The sequence below is a fragment of the Chrysemys picta genome, chromosome 1 (genome assembly GCF_011386835.1).
Source record: "Chrysemys picta bellii isolate R12L10 chromosome 1, ASM1138683v2, whole genome shotgun sequence".
NCBI lineage: Eukaryota > Metazoa > Chordata > Testudines > Emydidae > Chrysemys > Chrysemys picta.
In genome coordinates, this window is record NC_088791.1 from 7,108,598 (window position 1) to 7,131,124 (window position 22,527).

The following is a 22,527-nucleotide window of genomic DNA, read 5'->3' on the forward strand; positions in this document are numbered from 1 at the left end:
GCGGAAGCGGAGTCGACGGGGGAGCAGCGGCCGTCGATCCCACGCCATGAGGACGCGAGGAAAGTCGAACTAAGATACGTCGACTTCAGCTACGCTATTCTTGTAATTCTAGGGATTACCCCCCTCCCCCCCCCAGTGTAGACCAGGTCCTAGAGACAGGTGGCTCTGGGGATGTTTTGAAAGCAGCAGATGGCGATGCTTACCAATGGGCATTTCAGGAAAATGGTGGAGTTAGAGAAGCACAACTGGCTATTTTAACCACATCGTCTGTGGCTCCAGGTCATGAAGAGGAAGCATCCTGTCTGGTCATAGCTGCAAGACTGGGCCTGATTCTCCGTGTGTATTGAACTAAAACAAGCTGAGCGTTATGTTCTGATCGCTTGTCCATGGGCAGTGACGATTTCAGGTGTCACTCTCCAGTAAGAATGTGGCTGTCCCAGGTCTTAGCCTGTGGTCTTTAATCTATCAGGAAGACGTAAAATTGCTGCTGTCTCTGCCACCGAGCTTATTCTGTTTGGTGCTATCCCTCCTCACCCCCACATTTTAGCCCCTAATCTGAGAGGGATTCATGTGTTGTCCTGTGCTGGGGTTCCCTTCCGTGTGAGCGTGGAGTGATGCACAAGGGCAAAAGGGGGAGCACAGGAGAGTGACTCTGAACCGGCGTTAATGACAGCTCTGCTGCGTGGTGGCAAAGTTGTTGCTGCCTAGTAGTAGGAACGAGGCCTACGCAGAGCATGTAGATCCAAATTTTATTTGGCACCAGCATGATCTTCAGTATGTGGGGTCATCTTGGATTTGCCCGCACCCTGCCCTTTTTACCTTCTGCTATAGGGAAGGTGCAGGCATGCGAAGATCTTCCAATTGGGGAGGTGCGTGTCAATTGCCTACCCTCTCATGTAGCCTGTGTTCTCTTGGGTTCCCTACTGTGCTCCAGGCAGTATTAAGGCCTTTGTGTTGGTCTATCAGGAGATTATTACTGTGCTGTTCTGAAGCTTAATTGACTACTGTTTAACTTAGTTCCATAGATGTGCAAGGTGCTTTCCAGGCACACACACAAGCGACATCACAGACACACACAAGCGACAAGTCCCTGCCTGAAAGCTTGCAGTCTAGACACAGCCCCGCAGGAGCTAACGATAAAGGGTAGTGTAGGAATTAAAGAAGAAGTGAGGCTAAACCATGGCATGTTCACTGTTCCCTCTCAGCATTTTAATATAACCCTTTGGGGCAGTGTCCGGAATGAAACCCGAAAAAGGGAGCTCCGAGGAAGGATTTGAAAGATCATGGAGGATGTCCGATGTATAACAGAGCGTCTGAATAGGCAAGGTCTGATTGGACGAATAGGGTAGTCTAGGATGAGGTGTAACCTGCAGGCCCTTGAAGACAAGGTGTTGAGAGAAGACCTTTGCAGAGAGACGGAACTTCTCGTAATGGAAATATCAACTCCTTAGCATGTGCATGCACACAAAAAAATAATAAAAATTGCCGTTTAACTCTAGCTGTTCCAGTTGGAAGCTGAAATTTCATCCACTGCAGCGTCCGCCTTTGATCCCCCCAAAACGTTCAAACCTAGCTCCTTCCTTCCTTGGCTCCCCAAATCTTGCTGACCCTGTTTTCTCCACTCTGTGTATGCTTAGTAAAAATAACTTCCTCCTGCTGCAGGTCACCGAGCCCCACCAGCAAGGAGCGGCCATCGTTGTGTAGCAGATAACGCCAACCTGTACGTGTTCGGAGGGTATAACCCGGACTACGATGAGTCTGGCGGGCCAGAGAATGAAGACTACCCTCTCTTCAGGGAACTTTGGCGATATAACTTTGCTACAGGCGCATGGCATCAAATGGGCACCGAGGGCTACATGCCTAGAGAACTAGCATCCATGTCACGTGAGTACGGGAATTCAGTTACCATGTGTGAAATCTGTTCTAGCGGAATGCCCTAGTGCTGTGCAGATCCATCTGTGTAAAGACCACGTGGTGTAACTAGAGCACGAGAGAGAGAAGCGAGAGAGCTGTGCTCTGTTTTGACTCTCCCACGGACTTGCTGTGTGTCTGTGGGCAGGTCACTAGTACTGTCGCCCTCTTTCATCTTACCCACCTGCTTCCTAAAGGGCCTGCCATAAATCTAAAATGAGGAGTGATTTCTGGGTGCCCAACTTGAGGCAGCTTGACAGGGCGTGATTTTCAGAGGACTGGTGCCCAGCGCTTGCTGAAAATCAGCCCTCTTAAGGCATCCAAAAATTGACCTCCCAAAGCACTAGCTGCCCTTGAAATTGTAGGCCCCTGTCACCATAGCCTCCTTACCTTTCTCCTGTGCAGCACTCCGAGATCTGCAGGTGACGAGCACTCAATTCTGCCTTCCCTAAACGCATGCCTGAAATGTTAGCTCTTCGTCCTCTCAACAGAGACAATAATAGCGCAGTCCCTTTCTGTTCTCCCGGCGCGGCACGTGACCCAAACCTGTGCTCCTTTTTCCTAGTTGTGTTGCATGGGAACAACCTGTTGGTATTTGGCGGCACCGGGATCCCATTTGGGGAGAGCAACGGCAATGACATCCACGTCTGCAATGTGAAGTACAAGCGATGGGCCCTGCTCAGCTGCCGAGGGAAGAAACCCAATCGAATATATGGACAGGTACCAAGGGAAACCTAGGGTGCAAAAGGCAGCCCTTATTAAGTAGCCTTCTAATGCCCCAAATGGATGGGATGCAACTCTGCCCCACTTCGCTTAGAAGATATGCATGTGCTAAGCTACCTGTTCATTGGACGTTCAGTGGTTCTTTGTCTAGTGCCTTCCCCTTCCCCTCTGCTTGTGGCCAGGACTGTTGTCCTTCGAAGGGTGTGTCTACACTTAGAACACTACAGCAGCACAGTTTCAGCGCTTCAGGGTAGATGCTCACTACAGCGACAGGAGGGGTTCTCCCGTTGCCATAGGGAAATCCACCTCCCCAAGAGGAGATGGTGTGAGGTGGACAGGAGAATTCTTTCGTCGACCTCGTTGTCTACACCGGGGGTTAGGTTGGCATGGTTACGTCTTTCCGGTGTGAAAAATCCACCCCCTGAACGACAAAGCTATGCCAATGTAAGTTCCCAGTGCTGACCCGCCCTTACATTTTGTCAAAGATCAAAAGTCTAACAGAAGCTTGTCGGTGGTAGAACAATAGGAATCGATGCTTGGAAGTTTTTAATGGAAGTGGATTGGCCAATGCAGTGTTAGTGCATCAAAGTCGACCAATGGAAGGGAGCTTCTGTGGCTGTTCTTTGTCAGTTTCTGTGGTATGGAAACTTCAGAAGATTTAATGCTCACAAACCACAATGTCAGATAGTAAAGTCTCTCTGTAACACATCTAATATTCTTATTTGTAAGCCACTCTTGCGGTACCACTCGTGAGAAATCTTGAGTTAAATAGCCTGGTATAGATGAGTACAACCTATCCCCTTATGCACACACATAGCAGATGTCATCTCCGCTTGCATCTAGGTACTGTCCCCAAGTGAGGGATGTAGAAAGCGTATTCACCGTCCCCAGCTCGGCACTCGCTGGGCTGCAAGATACTGCCTGTGTGCCAGAGAAGTGTCCACATCTCTGCTACTGCCTGGGATCATTTGTGCTACCTCCTTCTTGACCGCACCTTTGCCCAACACTGTAAATGGATGGACATTTAACACTCTGGAATTGTAAAGGCTGCCTTGTCTGCCATCTTGCATGCGTCGTTTGCCATGCAAAGGGTTTTCATCCTCTTCACTGATACGTGCTAATTATATGTCTGTGATAAAACGCTCACCATTCTGGTCTCTGGTCATCCCAGTACAGATTCACAAGGTTAATTGTGGTTGGACTTCAACGTTCAAACAGCCCCTAGTGCACTGATCTGTCTTTTTGTGCATTCAGAACTCAGCAGCTCTGAGTGCCTTGCTTGCTATTCAGACTGTCGCTTTCCCTCTTTGAATCCTTCCACATGCTTCATTTTGCCTCTCATATCAAATTTAAGCTTCTCGATGTGACAGTGGGAATGTTCTGTAATATTTTTTCTGAAGCTGGTGTGTACCTCAGTTTCCCCTATGCACTGCAGGGTTACCTGGGGGTAGAAAGGGTGGTTTGCTCTTTGCAGAGGCTCAGAGAGACAGGTTGGAATGGCTTCTAGCTGTCTGAACTCTAGGTCCCATATCAGTGGAGTATCTGAGAAGACTGGTAAATCCAGTCATCAGGACTTTAATACCTAGCAACCAATGACCTTAGATGGCCCATCTCTCTGCAGGAAGCCAAGCAGTGTTTGCCCAGCTGGAGAACAAGGACTGGGAAGGCGCTAGGGGGTGGTTAAGGGTTGGCTGCTGAGGGCTTCTGGGGACACACACCTGAACTGAGACAGAGAGAGGTCAGATGGACTGTGCAGGAATTTGCTTTTCTCTGTGCTACCCAGTGACTTCCCTATGCCATGTTCCTATCGACTAATAAACTCTTCTGTGTTACAATGCCGGGTTAGTGACACTGCAAATGCTGATGGAGGAGGTGCTTTGCTCCCTACAATTGTACAAGTCTGCCTCAGTTGGACTCACTAAACGGAGCTCCCGCTGTGCAGCAGGGCTGCTGATGGCCCCGATGTCCAGTCTAAGGAGGCGGGGAAGCTCTGGAGCAAGCGAGAGACCCCGGAGGTCTGGCACACTCAAGGGGTTCTGCCTAGAGACTGTTGGGGCCGGAGCACCAATCTTGTGGATCTGTGATACTCTTCTTCCCTTTCATATTCTATCGCTGCTCTCATTTCTTACCACTCTGCCAGGAATCCTGGCTCATGCGGGAGGGAGACCTCAATGGTTTGAGCATTGGCCTGCTAAACCCAGGGTTGTGAGTTCAATCCTTGAGGGGGCCACTTAGGGATCTGGGGCAAAAATCTGTCTGGGGATTGGTCCTGCTTTGAGCAGGGGGCTGGACTAGATGACCTCCTGAGGTCCCTTCCAACCCTGAGATTCTATGATTCTATGCTCCCCGTCGCTCATCTTTGCCTTCTCCCATGCTGCGTCATAGGCTCAGAACTCCTTTATCCTCCACGCGCCAGGTGCCCCTCTCCTTTCAAATCCCCTTCAAACTCCCTCCTGCTATAAAGCCTGCATATGATAACGTCGCCCTAGAGTGCGCTTCCGGATAGAACCAGTGCAGTAGGGGTTGCCTATTTAAAATGTAAGCGCCTCTGGGTAGGGCTCGGTATGTTGGTGATTAACTGCTGCCGAGGGACAAGTCTGGAGGGCCTTAGCGCTCCTCTAAATTGAAAAACCTTGTTCTAAAACAACTTCTTAGAGGGTTGGGATAGCTCAGTGGTTTGAGCATTGGCCTGCTAAACCCAGGGTTGTGAGTTCAATCCTTGAGAAGGCCATTTAGGGAACTGGGGTAAAAATCTGGGGATTGGTCCTGCTTTGAGCAGGGGGTTGGACTAGATACCTCCTGAGGTCCCTTCCAACCCTGATATTCTATGATTCTGTGATCTTCTCTCCTTCCCTTTGTTGGGACTCTTCATGCAAAAATGTCATTAGTCCCCATTCTGCAATGACTGACTAGTACTGAGCAAGTGACCTGCTGGGTTTATGTGGCTTTCTCCAGGAAGGGGCCCTCATTTCCCCATGGGGAAGCCACCTCCACTTGCTTTTATCCTACCCCCATTTTATGGGAAGTAGCTACCTGTCCACATCTACAGTGACTCCATTAGGCTCTGGTGAGCAGCTCCTGGCTGCCTCTTCCCCTCCTCTGCTGCATCCCTTCTGGAAATGTGGTTTTGTAAGTGATAAAAGGCCAGTTTTCTAGCGTATGCGTGGGTCATGAAGAGCAGGAAATCTCACCTTCCTTCGCTCACTGAACTAACACGTCACTTCTAATAGGCCTGCCTTCTTTCTTTCCTTATCTTCCAGGCTATGGCTATCATTAATGGATCCCTATATGTTTTTGGAGGAACAACTGGTTACATTTATAGCACAGATCTACATAAATTAGACCTTAACACTAGGGAATGGATACAACTGAAACCAAACAACATGCACTGTGACATGCCAGAGGAGAGGTGAGACGCTGCCGTTTTTATATTCCCTGCGAGCTTTCGTTTGTTCCAAGATGCACATTTTGAAAGGAAATAGATGATAGACTTGATATGAAAAACTACTCTCTGCTCTAATGGCAAATGCATGATCTCAAGAGGGCTTTGTGACTAGGGAACACACTGTAACTTGTCTGAAGTGGGGAAAAATGGAAAAAGCTAATGGACGTGTTTATTAGCAATAGTCGTGTGTGTCTGAAGACTTGCACTTCTGGTGTATGGATCCCATGAAGTATGTGGCAAACGCCTCAATCTTGACACTAAAACTGGACTGCACAACACTAGAACAGTTGCAGGGCTCTGTGCTGGCTGATCGGTGAAGTGTGGGGGAGGAAAGGAGGCTGTATGTGACCCATCTCTCATCTGATCCTGTAATGTGATGTCAGAGATCAGAAGAAGATCAAGCTAGTTTTATGCAGGACAGTTGCAACAATACCTTACTTCTCTCAGGGTTTGGGTTTGCTGCCTGGGTTGCTCATGAAAGATCCCAAAGCACCCAAGTAAAACTTCTGCCACTAGAGACTGCTTTAGGACAACAGAGCTAGGTTGTATCGGCCTAAGCCACTCAAGCTAGTCATGTTTAGAATAGCTTTCAGTTCTGGACTGCAAGGGTGTTATTAACTTCTTGTGATGCTGGCTTTGCACCCTCAGGTACAGACATGAAATTGCACATGATGGTCAGAGGATTTATATCTTGGGAGGTGGAACTTCCTGGACTGCTTATTCCTTGGATAAGGTAAAGAGATCAAAATAAATAAATGAAAAGACCTAGGCATTTGGCAGTGGAGGGGTTGAGACAGAGCAGAGCACAGTCAGCACTCTCTCTTCATCCCCAGCATGCCATCCTAGTTTGACACTAGGGAAGGTGATAAGAATTGGGATTACCAGAAGAAGGGAGAAGAGCCTGTTATAAATGTACTCCTGGGGAAATTCGGCGCAACTATGCACATGCAGAATTCCTGTCCCGCGCAGATTTCTTTGCTTCCCTGTGGAAAAATGTCTTTCTGATGGGGAAGCAAAGGGAAGCCACAAGAGCGGTCACACGCCCTTCCCCAGCAGCACAAGCGCGTTGTTTCGGGCACCCGGAGCAGCCCACAGATTGGTAAATCATTGCGGGGGATGCCCTGCTGCTGGACATGGACCTCTGGGGCAGGCCCGGCACTTGCGCTGTGTCAGGATCGGGTGCAGCCTCACTGCCGAGTCCATGTCCTGGGGGGCGGAGGAACTGCAAGGTGATCTCCCACCTCTGTGCAGCCGGTCGCCTGTGTTCCCCACTGCCATGCTGGAGCCTCCCGAGTTTATTTATCGACAGATAAAATTTGCAGAATTTTTCTTTCTTTTGGGCGGCGAATTCCCTCAGGAGTATAAATGTCTGCATAATTTAAAATATTGAATTGTGAAGGAATGAGTTTACTACCAATTTGTTGTGGTGAATCCCAAATTAAGAAGTCATTTGGTAGATTCTCAGCAATCACAACAGTTTCCCAAAGTAACTTGTAGTTCTGTTGATAAGGATCAACTTCTTGACATGGTTAAAGAAAAATGATGTTCTGCTAGAACAACTTTCCAGATGTACTATATGTGCCAAACTAAGGCGGCATTGATTGGAATCATTAAAAGGAATTGAATGATATTGGGATTCAGGCGTGTGTCTGTCTGACTGTCTCCTGTACTCCTTCTGCCCTCTGCCCCTGACTTGTGCTCAATTTCTAATGGTAAATACTTTGTCTTCACTTCTTCCTCTTTTTGTGGAGGAAATAGGTTTTAGATGCCAAGACACTTAATGGACAGGGAGAGGACTTTAAATGATGCTACATTTTCAAAAACTTCATATTTGTCACAGTTCAAATGATTTATCCTCATCTCCCTGTTCTTTGTGCTTCGTATCTTTCTTCCTAGATAAGTATATCTTGATGCAACTAACTACTGCTGGGAGCGGGGAGAAGGGGAAATTGTTTTTAAACAATAGAAATGTAAGACTGATGTAGTTAAACTCTGTGCTTCTTTCCTTCAACCGTGGGACTCTTTTTTCAGACTAGATACAACTATTACAGACTGTCAAACTTGTGTGTTGTGATGATGCTTTTCTGCCTGGATTTTATTGTGGGCACTGTTTTGTGATATCTCTTTGTGTCAAAACCAGGGTGAAAATTATTTATAGTGGCTGGCAAAGATAAACCATGCTTGGCACTGCGTATGGCAGCTGAAGATAGTTTCCTGATGCTCTAACGTGTTGCGTACCCTCAATTCTTTCTGCCGGCAATGGGACTGAAGGGTGCTCAGCACCAGACCAGGATTGGGTCTCGTGCCGGTAGCTCCCTCTCCCTATTAATTTTATCCTGACAGCACCGTATGAGCTAATGTGTCACCTTTGTCCTTCTTAAGATCCATGCATACAACCTTGAAACAAACACCTGGGAGGAAATTGCAACGAGACCTCATGAGAAAATAGGTAAGTTTGGGACTGCAGACTTCTTACTCTTTTATGTAAACAGGACGGCAGGGAAGATTGCCTCCTAGTAGCAGATGGCACTCAGAAGTTCAAAGCCTTTTGTAACGCTGCCGTGTACGAACAGGCCTGCTGTACCTAACTCCGCTCACGTCCTTACTCCAGCAGCTGGCACGAAGCGTTCTGAAGTCTTTTTAGCAGTTTTAACCTTGTCGTAAACTGGTAGAGTTGTAGTGGGCAACCCATCCCCAGAGCCAGAGCGGCTTGTCATTTTCCCCACTCCTCCCAGAAAAAGCATCCCCCCAACTTCTGGAGTCTCCCAGCCCCTTTAGCAGTAGGGATGATCCTAGCTTACAGATCCCTGACTCCTGTCATCCAGAGATCACAGCTGGAGGTGGGGATCTGAGAGATCTTCTCCCCTGCCCCTGGAAAGTGGATTAGACTCACATTAACCACATTGGCCCTTGTGGGGGAGGGAGAGTAGCTACTGCTGAAACCTGAAAAGTGGAGAATTTGGAAATTATGAACATGGCAGCCATGTGGTGGGCATTTTAAAAGAAGGGAGAGGAATCTTTTTTTTTTTTTTCCTCCCCCAAGTGAAGGAACTGGCTTATATCTGTATGACCCAGCACTGAGCTGTTCCGTGGCATTTAGATTTCTCAGTTTTGATATTTATGACCATGCTCTCTTTGCAGGTTTCCCAGCAGCCAGAAGATGCCACAGTTGTGTACAAATAAAAAATGGTAAGAATAGAAATTGATCTGTTCCCATGCCTCATGTACACTTAGAGAACTTGCCCCAGCAGTGGTAAGAAATGGGATGGCCTGGTCTCTGTAATATGGGAAATGCTGTCTCAGATCCTACAGGAGACCCAAAGAAAAGCAACATTCAGATCTGTGTGTGTGTGTAATAAAGGGCCCAATTCAGCAAGGTATCTACCATCTTCTGTGGGGTTGAGGACACAGCACCTCGTGGGATCAGCACCAGAGACTACAGTTTATCAAAAACCTTAACTTTCAGTGTCAGTGAAGTGCCACCAGCAGGAAGCAATACTACACATAGTAACTAAACTCTCTTGTGAACATCTTTGCTCAGTGGAGCCAGTTGGATGCAGCTTAAGGAGTGTCTCTTACTACTTCCGGTCATTTAATTTCTGGAAAAGAACATACTTCATTTATTAGGAATATGATTCTGAAGAGTCCAGAGCTATAGTGCAGCATATAAACTACTATCTTAGGCCTGGTCTACACTGCGGGGGGGGGGGGTTTCGATCTAAGTTACGCAACTTCAGCTATGTGAATAATGTAGCTGAAGTCGACATACTTAGATCGACTTACCGCGTTGTCTTCACTGCGGTGAGTCGACTGCTGCTGCTCCCCCGTCAACTCCGCTTGTGCCTATCCCAGAGTACAGGAGTCAACGGGAGAGCACTCGGGGATCGATTTATCGTGTCTAGACTAGACATGATAAATTGACCCCCGCTGGATCCATCACTGCCCGCGGATCCAGCAGGTAGTGTAGACGTACCCTTCGGTGGTGATTCGTCTTTGACTGTATTACAGCCTCGATATAGAGCAACACGTACGGTAGCCTTGAATATATACAGCACTTTACAACATAGCCGATAACATGATCCACGCTTACAAATGAGAGTCCTGCCTCCCATCTGTCATTAACCTCTCTGCCCCAGAGTCAGAACTTTGAAATGGAATCCTTTAGTGGTAGAATCATTTTGGGGCTTATTGGGCACAGGGGCCTTTTCATGAAATCTGTGTGCGGTGAACGGATTAGATTAGATTAACAGACAGTAGCAGAATTGAGCCTGGAACTGCTCATGCGGTAACAAATGAGAGGCCATTTTATAAGCTTGCAAAGAAAACGCATAGAGCTTTCTTGGCTTGTGGTGGTGGAGGTTTCTGTTCTCTTCTCCCAACGCTCTCCAGGTGATCTCGCTACAAATCTTACTTGGCTCCATTGCGGAGTTTGCAAGGTAGCCTTGGCGGGGGCGGAGGGCAAGCATATGAGATCCATACTCACTCACTCCGTGATGAGCGTTGGCCTACAGCCTGTGAATTGCCTCTGACAATGTTTAGATCCTTTCTGTAGCCCCAGCAGTCCATGTAACACTTCTGCACTCCTAGTTCGGCAGCCACACAAGCTGGTTAAGTAATGACTCACGTGCAAATTCTGAAGAAATTAAAGTCAAAATAGTGACCTTCGACTTCCAAATCTTTCAACCGAGGCTTACGTGTTAAAAGAAATGGGAGCCAAATCAAACCACACAAATAACCTAGTCTCAGGTTGATTAAGCCTTTTTTAAAAGCAGCAACCCTTGAGCATGGGTGCTGCCCTCACTTTGCAGGCAGGGGTGATTCTATCTTGTACCTCACCACGTAAGCAACTGCTGTACTTGCCGTCTGGCTGTTGGGGACACACGTGGGCTGGGAGGTGGTATGTGGATAAGTGAATGGGAGGGGAGGTGTCCACGTTGATCTGTTAGCTCTGGTCTCTACTGGGATTGTTCTGAGAAGCTCTTTATTGCTCACATTGATTGTAAAGTGGATGTTCTTTCTAGAGGACCAGTTGCTGATTTCAGGTAGTGTGTGTACCGTAACTCTTAAATGAATTAGCCATGGCCGATCATCATGCTAGATTGGTCTCTAAGCATTGTGCGGTTGTTGTCCCTCTTCTATAGATGTGTTTGTCTGTGGGGGATATAACGGAGAAGTGATATTGGGAGACGTCTGGAAGCTGAATCTTCAAACTTTCCAGTGGGTGAAACTCCCAGCTGTCATGCCTGAACCAGTTTATTTTCACTGTGCTGCTGTCACACCGGTAAGTGGCTGTAGTCTCTCCCTCCCCTAGGCCTTGTTAGATATAACTTAATTCATGCACTTACCTATTCGGACACTTGTGTGGGTCTGGAATATAGATTCCAAGGCGAGAAGGGACCATCGTGATCATCTCGTCTGACTTCCTGTGTAACGCAGGCCAGAGAACTTTCCTGCTAAATTTCCTAGAGCAGAGCTTTTAGAAAAATATCCCGTTTCGATTTAAAAATAGCCAGGGATGGAGAATCCACCACAACACCTGGTAAATTGTCCCAATGGTTAGTTACCCTACTGTTAAAAACATACACCTTTATTTCCACTCTGAGTTTGTCTAGCTTCATCTTCCAGCCATTGGCTCATGTTATGCCTTTCTCCGCTGGATTGAAGAGCCCGCTATCAAATATGCGTTTCCCATATAGGTACTTCTAGATTGCAATCCAGTCAGTCCGCAGCCAGGCTCTGGCCTTGACAGGATTCTAGCTTTACAATGCATGGCATGGAGCCATTGGCATCAGTAAAGAGGAACATATTTAGAGGCTTAAACAAAATCCAGTGTACAGGGGAGACTAAGGCCAGAGTTGAGTTCCTGCCTTTTGAACAGGAATTCCCTGTCATTCTGACCGTATACCCAGCGGGGTGGTCTCTGGCTGCCACGGCACACAATGCGGTGCTTCCAGAAAGCAGCGATGCTGTTCTAGTCTTCAAACTGCGTTAGCCCAAAGTAATGATTCTTCTCTGCAAAAAGAAGAACAGGAGGACTTGTGGCACCTTAGAGACTAACAAATTTATTAGAGCATAAGCTTTCGTGGACTACAGCCCACTTCTTCGGATGCATATAGAATGGAACATATATTGAGGAGATATATATACACACAGACAGAGAGCATAAACAGGTGGGAGTTGTCTTACCACCTCTGAGAGGCCAATTAATTAAGAGAAAACAAACTTTTGAAGTGATAATCAAGCTAGCTCAGTACAGACAGTTAGATAACAAGTGTGAGAATACTTACAAGGGGAGATAGATTCAATGTTTGTAATGGCTCAGCCATTCCCAGTCTTTATTCAAACCGGAGTTGATTGTGTCTAGTTTGCATATCAATTCTAGCTCAGCAGTTTCTCGTTGGAGTCTGTTTTTGAAGTTTTTCTGTTGTAATATAGCCACCCGCAGGTCTGTCACTGAATGACCAGACAGGTTAAAGTGTTCTCCCACTGGTTTTTGAGTATTTTGATTCCTGATGTCAGATTTGTGTCCATTAATTCTTTTGCGTAGAGACTGTCCGGTTTGGCCAATGTACATGGCAGAGGGGCATTGCTGGCACATGATGGCATATATCACATTGGTAGATGTGCAGGTGAACGAGCCCCTGATGGTATGGCTGATGTGATTAGGTCCTATGATGATGTCACTGGAATAGATATGTGGACAGAGTTGGCATCGGGGTTTGTTGCAAGGATAGGTTCCTGGGTTAGTGGTTTTCATGAATAAATTGGAATATGACCAGGAGGCTGCTAGACAGCTCTCTAACACCACATTCTACAGGCCATTATCCTCTGATCCCACTGAGGATTACCTAAAGAAACTACACCATCTGCTAAAAAAACTCCCTGACAAAGCACAGGAACAAATCTGTACAGACACATGCCTAGAACCCCGACCAGGGGAATTCTATTTGCTACCCAAGATCCATAAACCTGGATATCCTGGACGCCCCATCATCTCAGGCATTGGCACCCTAACATCAGGCTTGTCTGGTTATGTAGACTCTCTCCTCAGACCCTACGCTACCAGCACTCCCAGCTATCTTCGAGACACCACTGACTTCCTGAGGAAACTACAATCCATCGGCGATCTTCCAGAAAACACCATCCTGGCCACTATGGACATAGAAGCCCTCTACACCAATATTCCACACAAAGATGGACTACAAGCTATCAGGAACAGTATCCCTGATAATGTCACAGCTAACCTGGTGGCTGAACTTTGTGATTTTGTCCTCACCCACAACTATTTCACATTTGGGGACAATATATACCTTCAAGTCAGCGGCACTGCTATGGGTACCCGCATGGCCCCACAATATGCCAACATTTTTATGGCTGACTTAGAACAACGCTTCCTTAGCTCTCGTCCCCTAACGCCCCTACTCTACTTGCGCTACATTGATGACATCTTCATCATCTGGACCCATGGAAAAGAAGCCCTTGAGGAATTTCACCATGATTTCAATAATTTCCATCCCACCATCAACCTCAGCCTAGATCAATCCACACAAGCGGTCCATTTCCTGGACACTACTGTGCTAATAAGCGATGGTCACATAAATACCACCCTATATCGGAAACCTACTGACCGCTACACTTACCTACATGCCTCCAGCTTCCATCCAGGACACACCACACGATCCATTGTCTACAGCCAAGCCCTAAGATATAACCGCATTTGCTCCAATCCCTCGGATAGAGACAAGCACCTACAAGATCTCTATCAAGCATTCTTAAAACTACAATACCCACCTGCTGAAGTGAAAAAACAGATTGACAGAGCCAGACGAGTACCCAGAAGTCACCTCCTACAAGACAGGCCCAACAAAGAAAATAACAGAACACCACTAGCTGTCACCTTCAGCCCCCAACTAAAACCTCTCCAGCGCATCATCAGAGATCTACAACCTATCCTGAAAGATGATCCTTTACTCTCACAGATCTTGGGAGACAGACCTGTCCTCGCTTACAGACAACCCCCGAACCTAAAGCAAATACTCACCAGCAACCACACATCACTGAACAAAACCACTAACCCAGGAACCTATCCTTGCAACAAACCCCGATGCCAACTCTGTCCACATATCTATTCCAGTGACATCATCATAGGACCTAATCACATCAGCCATACCATCAGGGGCTCGTTCACCTGCACATCTACCAATGTGATATATGCCATCATGTGCCAGCAATGCCCCTCTGCCATGTACATTGGCCAAACCGGACAGTCTCTACGCAAAAGAATTAATGGACACAAATCTGACATCAGGAATCAAAATACTCAAAAACCAGTGGGAGAACACTTTAACCTGTCTGGTCATTCAGTGACAGACCTGCGGGTGGCTATATTACAACAGAAAAACTTCAAAAACAGACTCCAACGAGAAACTGCTGAGCTAGAATTGATATGCAAACTAGACACAATCAACTCCGGTTTGAATAAAGACTGGGAATGGCTGAGCCATTACAAACATTGAATCTATCTCCCCTTGTAAGTATTCTCACACTTGTTATCTAACTGTCTGTACTGAGCTAGCTTGATTATCACTTCAAAAGTTTGTTTTCTCTTAATTAATTGGCCTCTCAGAGGTGGTAAGACAACTCCCACCTGTTTATGCTCTCTGTCTGTGTGTATATATATCTCCTCAATATATGTTCCATTCTATATGCATCCGAAGAAGTGGGCTGTAGTCCACGAAAGCTTATGCTCTAATAAATTTGTTAGTCTCTAAGGTGCCACAAGTCCTCCTGTTCTTCTTTTTGCGGATACAGACTAACACGGCTGCTACTCTGAAACTGATTCTTCTCTGAACATCAGTCGCCTAGTCTAGAAAAACCAACCCACTGCTGTGGGCTTGCCCCACTGAGGGACTGCAGGGAGTTGAAGGCGAGCAGGTGTATAAGTGTCTTGAGGGGACATTCACGGCGTTAAGTGGGAAAGCATCAGAACGCAACCTCCAAACCTGTTGGGCAATCCAGGAATTAGAAATCCTGGATCAGCTGTAGGATCCATTCCTAACGAGCTATTGCACAAGGATGATTTGGAATCGTTTAAATGACTCACTGTGACCAGGGATTTGGAGCAATCAAATTTTTGAATTGCTATGCTCCGGCTCCGCTCCAGCTCCGGGCAAAAACCTACTGGTCCGCGCTCCAGCTCCGGGCTCTGCTCCAAAGCCCTGACTGTGACACAGTCTTAAAGGGACACTCTCGGGACTTCTGGTGATATTAATACATGTTATTGTATTTGTAAGATTCTCTTACAGGCTTTACCTTTCTAGCTTGTCTCTCTCACCAATAGAGGTTGGTCCAATAAAAGTACCTCACCCACCTTGTCTCTCTAAGCTTTACCTTTGTCCTGGTCATTCATCCCTTAGGGTACGTCTACGCTTTCCTCCAGGTCCAGCGGCAGGCAATCGATGTTCTGGGATCGATTTATCACGTCTGGTCTAGACGCGATAAATCGATCCCGGATCGATCCGTCAACGCCGGTACTCCGCTCGGCGAGAGGAGTACGTGGCATCGACGGGGGAGCCTCCCTGCCGCGTCTGGACCCGCGGTAAGTTCGGACTAAGGTACTTCGAATTCAGCTACGTTATTAACGTAGCTGAATTTGCGTACCTTAGTCCGAAGTGGGGGGTTAGTGTGGACCAGGCCTTAGACATAAATCTGAGTGACTTTAGTGGGACATTTGGGAATAATGGTTGCAGGAATAGGCTCCCCTATACGTAATCTGACAAGCTGTCTCTTCTAATGGTCCTCAAAATTACATCGCTTTTCTAGATCAGCAACATTGGTGTCCGTCCCATCCCCGGAACAGGGTAGAAGTTGTGCTCTCTCTGCTGGCTCATCAGTAGCACAGCACATTATAACTTTCCTTGAAATCCGAATGACTCCTTGGTTCTAAAGATCAAATAGAAATGTAGGGCTGGAGCAGCCCGCAAGAGGTCAACTAGTCCATCCTCTCACACTGAGGCAGGACCAGCTATGCCTAGACCATCCCTGACAGGTGTTGGTCCAACCTGTTCTTAAAAACCTCCAATGACGGGGATCCCACAACCTCCAGTGCTTAACTAACCTGATAGTTGACAAGCTTTTCCTAAATCTCCCTTGCTGCAGAGTAAGCCCATTGCTGCTTGTCCAAATGCTTGGTTCTCTCCAGATGAGGATGGCAGGGTTCTTCTGAGAAGCACATGAGCTTCAGAAGTGTAGCCCCACACGTGGTAAGCTTAGTTCTGTGTGTGAACATGAGTAACTTCCCTCTTGTCCTGTTTCCACCCAGGCTGGCTGCATGTACGTCCACGGAGGGGTGGTCAACATCCACGAAAACAAACGGACTGGCTCCTTGTTTAAGATGTGGCTAGTAGTCCCCAGCCTCCTGGAACTGTCATGGGAGAAGCTGTTGGGATTCTTCCCTCATCTAGCAACTCTTTCCAGATCGCAGCTTTTGCACCTTGGCCTCACACAGGGACTCATTGAGCGATTGAAATGAGAGCTCTTCGCTGTTCTCACTCTGCCCTAGAAACACTAAAGAGACCCCCCTCCCTCCCCCGCCCTTTATGGATGCCGCTGCTAAGGAGACGGGAGGACCCTGCTCTCAGCGCCTTACTCAGCAAATACATCGGATGCCTTTCTGTGAATGTTCATTTGGCGTTTATGGAAATTAGCTTTTTATTTATGGATCTCTCTAAATACATCGGGAACGAAGATGCTGTTCAGAACTCGTTCAGAACGTCCAGCCACCAACCTGCTGTTAGCACATGCCTGTAGCCTAATAAATGCGGGGAAGGGGCTTAGAAATTGTCACCGCTCCTGCTTACACATGGTGTTTAACTGATTGTTTCTAAAGATGCATTTAACTGAGTAGGAGCCGCTGATGGCAGCAATTCGACCACATGCTGAACGAACAGTCCAATTCCCCTTTGCTCACAGCAGCATCCGTCCTCTGAATGCCCAAACTGGCTCTGCCACTGTATAGCATTCACTGCCTGAAGACTTGCATGTGTGTTGTGGGCATGTGATCATCGTCTGTGAGTTCTGGGAGGTGGCTGGCACGTGGGAGCAGCAAACAAAGACGGCCTGCAGAGTTTAAAATTTCGGCGCAGGGTGTAGTGGTTTGAAGCAACAGTGTAATTGTTCCTCACCTTTTCATATTGAAACGTCTGCCTGGAAGGGTGGTTAAAAATCGCCGCTTACGGACTACTGTGTAGTTTTCTCTAAACAGGTGGTGGGAAGGGGCAGTGTGTTCTGCTGAATCTTCCCATGTTGCACTCTGAAAAAGCTAACCGAGGAAACTTACCACATCGATTTTAAAGCTGTCTTTATCCTTAAGTATGTCATGCCCTCTGTATTCAGGGGCTAGTCCATCTGTGCCAACTCAACATTAGTTACCTAAGCATAACTTGGTAGCCTGTTTGGTTTTTTTCTCTCCGGCATTGGAATTTTCTCTGAGCTGCCTGTCCAATGCTTTGTTTTATTCCTTTTGTGTGGGGCTTTTTTTTTTTTTTAAACTTCTGTTGTTTTAGAAACGTGGGGAGAGGAATAGCTTGTCTCTGGCATTGCTGTGAATGCGGTTCGCCTTTCTACAAAAGCGGGAAAGGAAGACAGGTCGATTTCCTGGGCGGCTTTCTCTTCGTGCTCCGTGTGACTGTGAACCCAGCTCTAGAGCATGTACATAACTGGCCATCAAACGTGGAGCAGCTGAACGAGGCTGAGGCATTGGGTTTGAACAAAACAAGTGTATTTCTAAGACCATTTTTGTTAAGTGCCTTTTTTTAGTAGTTTTTCCAAATGACTCTTCCCCCCCTCCAATGTCTAAAGCCAATTGTAGAGGTTCTGCTTTTCTTTTAAGAGGCTGCGGTAGTTAAATAAATCCCAAGAGCAAACCCCGCAGGATGGATCTGAAGGCTGATGAGTCTCTGTAGCTACTGTTGCACTCCCAGCTCCACTGCTCAGTAACTACCTAATATCTGTTGCATTGCAAAGTCCCTAAGTTTCCTTTGCTGATTCCCTTGCCCCGTCATTTTGGGTCAGGATTTTACCATAATTTAGCTTCTTCCTTTCATGGGCTCAGCGAAATAAGGGACGTGGTAGCTTTTCAAATGTAAACGTCTTTCAGTGCCTTGTAATTCAAACCCTGTTTGTTTGCTCTGTGCTTTTAATGCTGTTAACCATGCTGTATGTCCGCCCCCTTTAGTGCAGTTTATCAGGATTCTATCAGCTGCAAGGAGAAGCTAGATGTCTTCTGAGCCTGCAGGATGGCTGATAATATCCATGCAGAGACCTGCTTAAGACCCCCTATGTGGTTTCTCCTTATGCCCAGGTTGGATGCTGCTAGCGTCACTTGATGGCCAGCATGTTGGCCTCACGGTCTCCTAGATTTGTTCTAGTCTCATCAGTCTTCAGAGGAGGATCCCCATGGGCAGAATGTGTTCGTCCAGGGCATGCAACGGCGTTTCACTTCACTTTCTGTCCTCTCTGCGGGTACCAGTCTGAGCGACAGCAGCTGACGCTTCCACCCACTGGCATTGCTGCACGCTGCTGTCTGAACTGAGAGCTCCTGATGGAGCTGGATGTCAGGGACCAATAGCCAGATAATCTCATCGGTATCTAGCCGTACAGGTTCTGTGTGCAGGTGGCTGTTTTGTAGTAATGTTGCCTAAGATGTCGAGCTGGTGAGCCCTCAGTTCCTGAGCTCCCAGTCCCTTTTCAGTGACCAAGGCTGCCGTGTGTGAGAGAGCTCACAAAGACGTTTGAGGCTCTTCTCCTAGCCCCACTCCAGAAAGCTCTCTGGAGGCCTGACCCAATGCTTCCGTTCAGCTTCCATCCACTTGAGACTTTCCCTTTGGCCTTATTCTGGTGGCTCTCGTCTTCTCTTGCAAAGATCTCACGTCTACACCAAGCCTTAGGGTCTCCCGTTTGACCAAGAGCATCGTGTTCGAGTGGCTACGTAGCACAAGTGCTGGCTCCTTCTTCCCCAGTGCTTCTTCGCCTGAGCGCTCTTCCACTCCTCCAGCAATTCCAGAGGCAGCGTGAAGAGGGATGTAGTGGATCTATATACACGCACACTCCTGCTCTAGTTGCTCTTGTCAGCTGCTTTACGTTGGCCTTCCTAAGAATGTTTGTGATGTGCCTTGCCGATGCCGTTACTGACTTAAAGCGCCACTGGAAGCAACACAAATCTACCCCTGCCTCTTGCAGTCGTTGTAATCGACTTTCACTACTGCAAGCTTCTTTTACCGCAGATCTCGAAGCGCAATACGGTCAATGCGACCAGATGGCGTGTGGTATGTAGCGTTTTGGTGAAGCTAAGACGTAGGTCCCTACTGCACTTTGAAACTTGGGGTCATGTTCACTTACCTCTTCTACACTAGCTCCCGGGGCTACAGCTGAGGACCCTCCTCTCCCAGTGACTTCCGTGGGAGTTGGCTCATGCTAAGAACATCAGGGATTGAGCCCATATCCTCCTCTCCATCGCAGACTGATAGTCTGATCTGTTAATGCTTTGATGGTCTCCCTGCATCTCCTTCCGCTTCCTCAAAATAAAATGAAGCAACAGTGATTCTCCACTTGAGAACAGTAGTCTCATCTGAGTTGCTGAAATCGGAGAACTGTATCCTTTATTAGCACTGTACTTTCCAGTGAGCTCTGAAATGTGACTGGAAACCCACCCTGCAATACTGGGTATTTCCAACCATAAAACTAGTGCTTGTATGTGAAGGGACAGGGTTAAGACGAGTCCTTTAATCTGCTGAATAAGAGGACTTGAAATACTGCAAAACTAGCCGCATACTGCCGAGAAACATTTTTCCCGCATAGTAAAATAATTGTGGTTGAAACACTTTTATATCAAACGGTTTCAGCTCCATTTTCCTCTCCCTCCTATTGCTGCTAACTTCCTTTGCTTGGTCCTGCTGCTTGTCAGGAGAAAACCTCCTTTCCTGTAACTGTCAACAGAACAGGCTCTCTTCCCAAATTCCAAGCCTCGTTTGCCGCCTTGATGGGTGAGCTGTTTGGAGCAGTTTTGTGTAGTGGCTTAAGCGTTTAAAAGCGAACAGCAAAGCTTTACCAACCAACCGAGTCTGTAAAGCGGGCCTGCGCAGGCTTAAATAGAGACCTTGTGTTTTATAATCACAGGTCAGTAATTCTTGCCTGGCATTTCCACGGTCCAGGGTTCGGTTCCCCTGTGGTAATTGACAGCTTCACTGTGCTGCCTGAAACAGGTGACCCTGTTCTGGGACAAACACAGACTCTTGAACTCTCGCCACCTCCCGATGACTGTTTTGCTTTTTCGACTGTGCCTCTTTAAAGACTCGCCGTTCCCCTGTGAGCTCCTGCTTGTTTTCAGCTTTTCTGGTTTATCTGGAGGATTGGAGTAATAAAAGCCATCATTGTCTCTAAGCAATATGAACTTTGTCACATTAGAAAACGGCCTGGTACCAAACGCTGTGAACAGCTGGAGCAGGGCCTGTTTTGGGGGGAGTTCTACGGAGCCTGATAAAGAGTTAGTGGCATTGTACACGGGGAGGATACGTTCCTGCCACATCTCCGTGAAGAACAGATTCCAAGCACTGCTCTTGCTCTTCCTTCCCAGGGAGGTGGGACAGTTTCCCAGTTTGCTTTGTTTCAGGAGATAAGTATTGCTGCTAGGCCAGCGGAGGCAGATAGACTGGCTAATTCAGTCTCCGGTAAACGCCAGTTGGTTGGTGCTGTTTCTACATGTTAGGAGCGAATAACCCCCAACTCCTGGGCTTTGCCATTGCTTAAAGAACCAGGGTTGTAAGCGTTGCAGCCTATTTCTTCCCCCACCCCCCTCAAGTGATGCAGAGTTCCCCCAGCTAACGGCTTGAGTGTGGATTGGGACTCAGCACCTCTGAAGCAAGCCTCTGATGTGTAAAACAGGTCCAGTGTTGAAGTCCTTACTTGGCTTTTCCTGCGGGAAAAAGCCCTGAGTAATGACCGCAGGGTTCGGTCTCCTGTGTAACTAAAATAACCCAAGTCCTAAGCATAGGTGACCGTATGCCAAAGACTTTCTCAGAGCCGTGCTGTGACCATTACAGCTCCTCTGAATGGAGGTCTCCTGGGGAAATAACGAGAGATGCTGTCATGTCGATCTCTTTACATTCCAAGTGTGTTGCTTCAAATCCTGTAGGTGGTTCCCTTGGAGCCAGGCTGACTAGCAGTTACTGCTCTGCTCCAAGCAGGCTCTGCCTCGACTTGCGTCTCTGGGCAGAAACAGTCGAGTACCAGAGCCCTGGAGAGCGCTGGGCCAACGTGCATTCAGCTCTGAGGGGATTGCTACACAACCCAACGCTCTTCTTTCCTGCACTGATATTCCAAGCCTAGAACAAGGCAGGATGCAGGAGCTGTTCTCCTTCCCCCCCCCCCCCCCATGTTTACAACGCGTGCTGGCCATAGCGCTCTTGCTGTAAAATGTCTTGAGTTCTCATCACCCAACACGAACTCAATTGCATGCTCCCTCTCTCTGCCTCGATCCGTTTATTGCCACTTTAACTTGGGAACTGAGCCTCGTGGGTGAGGGGGGAACTGTTAATGTGATTTTTTTTTTTAATCAAATCTGATGCTTTTTAATCGTCCACTGCATTGTCCCTGTCCCCCCTTTGATCAAAAGCCATCGGCAGCCAGTTCTAGACACTAGTAGACCCAAGGGCAATGTTCTCGTGCTATTCGGGATGGATGCAGCGTCCAGTGTGAAGTTCCCCTCGCCGTAGGGGACGAACAGGGGGAAAGTCTGCTGTGTAAATGCAGTTTCTTTATGTGGTGTTGAGGTGTGAACTAGTGCCCTCTTTCCGGGGGGGGAGCGTTTGGCCAGCCTCTGTGTTTGCCTGACATTGTTGGTGCACCCCAGTCCTGTTCATGTGTTTAGTGTGGGAGTCTGCTATGCATGCAGTAATTGGTGATCACCCCTTCTTTCCCCGTGCCAACATCCTGTGCTGTGAAGCTGTGCTGGGTTGGCGGGAGGCCGAAGGGCTGACCAAGAGATGTACTTGCCTGTATTTATGGACCTTGTCAGTGTTTTGCTGTTTTTTTTTTTAAAGATCCAATAAAAAAAAACCTCTGTCCAAATCACATGTTTTGTCCCTTAGCCTCTCCTTTTCCTCTGGTGTTTGCCATTTGTGTTGGCTCTGTCTCTACCCTGGCCAAGTGTGCAGCATTCAACTCAATCGCTTCACAGCAATGGACCCGTCGTTGCTGTGTTGAGGGAGATGGGGTAGATGCTAAACCCATTTCTTACTGAGGGATTTTACGTGCCCTATAGCACCTTTTTATCCAAGGATCTAAGCACACAGCTCTTGAGAGTAGGGTTAAAGTGTGTTACTCAAGGACAGCTCTGAAAGCCGCTTCCTATATCCCAAAGTTTGGTTTCCTACTTTGGTTGAAAACCTAAT

The 22,527-nt window shown here is 47.5% G+C and overlaps 1 protein-coding gene across 2 annotated transcripts in view; it reads left to right on the forward strand.

Annotated features, from left to right (window-relative positions):
* Positions 1 to 22,207, forward strand: part of KLHDC10 (kelch domain containing 10) — a 37,508-nt gene extending 15,301 nt beyond the window's left edge. For both annotated transcript variants that reach the window (XM_008174065.3, XM_042842257.2), the window contains 8 exons: positions 1,663 to 1,884; positions 2,477 to 2,631; positions 5,895 to 6,043; positions 6,728 to 6,812; positions 8,462 to 8,528; positions 9,221 to 9,268; positions 11,221 to 11,360; positions 16,401 to 22,207. In XM_008174065.3, the coding sequence (XP_008172287.1) occupies positions 1,663 to 1,884; positions 2,477 to 2,631; positions 5,895 to 6,043; positions 6,728 to 6,812; positions 8,462 to 8,528; positions 9,221 to 9,268; positions 11,221 to 11,360; positions 16,401 to 16,610 (1,076 nt within the window). In that variant the 3' untranslated portion in view covers positions 16,611 to 22,207. The remainder of the gene's footprint in view (positions 1 to 1,662; positions 1,885 to 2,476; positions 2,632 to 5,894; positions 6,044 to 6,727; positions 6,813 to 8,461; positions 8,529 to 9,220; positions 9,269 to 11,220; positions 11,361 to 16,400) is intronic.
* The last annotated feature ends 320 nt before the right edge of the window (positions 22,208 to 22,527 follow it).